Raw genomic sequence first — 2,189 nt, forward strand, 5'->3', positions numbered from 1 at the left:
TTGCGACTATCCTTGACTCGGTCCAGGGGAGCAACAATCGTGTGTTGTGGAGCTGTGTTGGGGCACTATTCTGGGCGCTGTGGTTAACTAGGAATAAAATAGCTATCGAGGGGATCTTCCCGACGCACCCGGCTAATATCATCTACAAATGCAACTTATTCTTGTAGTAGTGGAGTCCATTGGCGAAGCGCAAGGATGCTGAGAAGATGAAGCAAGCTCAAGACCGTCTACGCCAGGTGTAAGTCTTGGCTAGGGAGCCAGCCGCCACTTCTTGACTTGAAATGGCCCTTGTGTGAGCCTGCATGCTCAATGATCTGGCCTTCGCGCCATGTAACTCTCGGCTCGCGCTCTTTTGGCCGTTAAATCTAAACTCTCAGCGTTTGTATGGCTTGAGTACTTCGGTGTTATGTAAGGTGACTTGGTTGATACGCTGCCTATGTTGTTGACTTTATTAATTTAAAGTCAGACGCTCCTAGCGTCTTCGTTCGAAAAAAAAATGGACCGAGCCGACAACCCTACCACAAGTGTCCCAAGATTGGCATCCAAGCGAAGGCCGAGCCGCTGCCCCGTCCTATGGAGCCGCGTGAAGCATCGCTTTCCAAGGCGGCCGCCTCAACGCACATCAGCCGTCCGGGGCCGCAGCCCCGGCATCCACCAAACCGGACGCAGGGGAGAAGCAGACGTACCAAGCACAAGCTAAGCTAGCTCCCCCATTACATTACCACAATTACCCGACGCAATGGTACACTAACGAGATCCTGACATTCTAACGAGATCCTGACGCTACCATAAGCAAGTCAGTGTATGTCGCTCCATGTTGACCCAAACGCCAGGCTTGTCCTCGTCAGGAGCTTCGCGCTTCGGAAGCGGATCGCCTGACGTGCCGTGGCGTCCACTGGCATGTGGCCCCGGGCCCACACGTCAGTGGGGCAACGTCAGTGGGACGTACGTCGGGCTTCAGGCTTCAGCTACACCGAATCGCCGAAGCAACTTGAAGAGGCCGCGGAGGGGATTGTTTGGATGACATTCATTTTTAGGAGAAATCAGGTACAAGGACGAGCGGTGGATGTAGAAGCTGCGAAACAAACAAAAATTTAGCGTCAATAAGTACAGGAAATACAAGTAGCAACCATGTTCAGAGATATTCAGAGCCGTTACCTGACATACAGCAACACCTCCTGCATCAGCCTGAGCTCCATCATCGGAAACACCATCTTCCCCTGGATCATAACCTTGGAAGAACTCACCAGCGGGGCAAGGCACCTCGCCCACTCGGGAGACAACTTCCCGATCTACAGTTAGTTGCCATCAAATAATCGATCAATATTCAGATACTATTCCTGAACAGATATGATGTATATATGTGCATTAGAAGCAAAAGCAGAGTGAAGTGGGAACCTCTCCAGATCGGTTTGTCGAGAAGCGCACGATCTCTGCCAACGCCACCGCCTGCCTGTACGGCACCCTGATCCTGCCTTCGTGCGAAGGGAAGGCGAAGTGGACGACCTCGCCGGCGTCCAGCCACTTCCTCCCGCGACAAGTCGACAGCCCGGTGGCGTAGGACTTTGTGAAGAAGACCCATTCGCGGTGGTCCGGTGGGTACTCGTCGAGCTCCGCCGGCTGCGGCGCCACAACCATCTTCCAATCGCTCACTGCCTCACTGGCGTGGCGCCCGGCGGCGGCATTCCCCGGAGGGGCTTTGGGTTCAGGTAAGGCGCCGGGCGGGACGTCGTGAGATCGATGAAGACCACGTCGTCGTCATCCTCGCGGTTTCTCTTCTTGGACTTCGGCGGGGGATCAATGATCTCCACCTCGTCGTCACTAGAGTCGTCGTCCTCTTCCTCCTCCTTTACATGGCGCGGCGACGCAGTTTTGCGTTGTTCCTCCTTTACCGGGACCTTGATCTCGTCGGGTTGCTCCTCCTTCTTGACCCGGCCATGCTTGATGTCGGCATCGATGGGCTCCCTCTTGATCTTGGCCTCGACCACGGAGGGAGATTCAAGCTTCACCTTGTCGGAGTCCGCATCGATTGGCTCCCTCTTTACCTCGACCTCGCCGGCGGCTTCAACCTTCACCTCGCCGTGGTCGGCATGGATTCGCTCCCTCTTGACCTCGACCTCACCGTGGGCCTCGACCTTCACAATCACCTCGTCGGAGTCGGCATGGAAAGGCGGCAGCGTCGGGGTAAC

General features: G+C 55.4%; 1 protein-coding gene across 1 annotated transcript; it reads right to left on the minus strand.

Annotated features, from left to right (window-relative positions):
* Positions 1-435: 435 nt before the first annotated feature.
* LOC123074287 (DNA repair protein RAD5B) lies at positions 436-2,164 on the minus strand (the record flags this gene model as incomplete). Its single annotated transcript, XM_044497171.1, is given in 4 exon segments — positions 436-1,075; positions 1,159-1,292; positions 1,399-1,620; positions 1,662-2,164. Coding segments are annotated over 4 exon segments (977 nt in total), but the record flags the coding sequence as incomplete, so codon positions are not given.
* Between the last annotated feature and the right edge of the window lie 25 nt (positions 2,165-2,189).

This window comes from Triticum aestivum, chromosome 3D (genome assembly GCF_018294505.1).
Source record: "Triticum aestivum cultivar Chinese Spring chromosome 3D, IWGSC CS RefSeq v2.1, whole genome shotgun sequence".
Classification (NCBI taxonomy): domain Eukaryota; kingdom Viridiplantae; phylum Streptophyta; class Magnoliopsida; order Poales; family Poaceae; genus Triticum; species Triticum aestivum.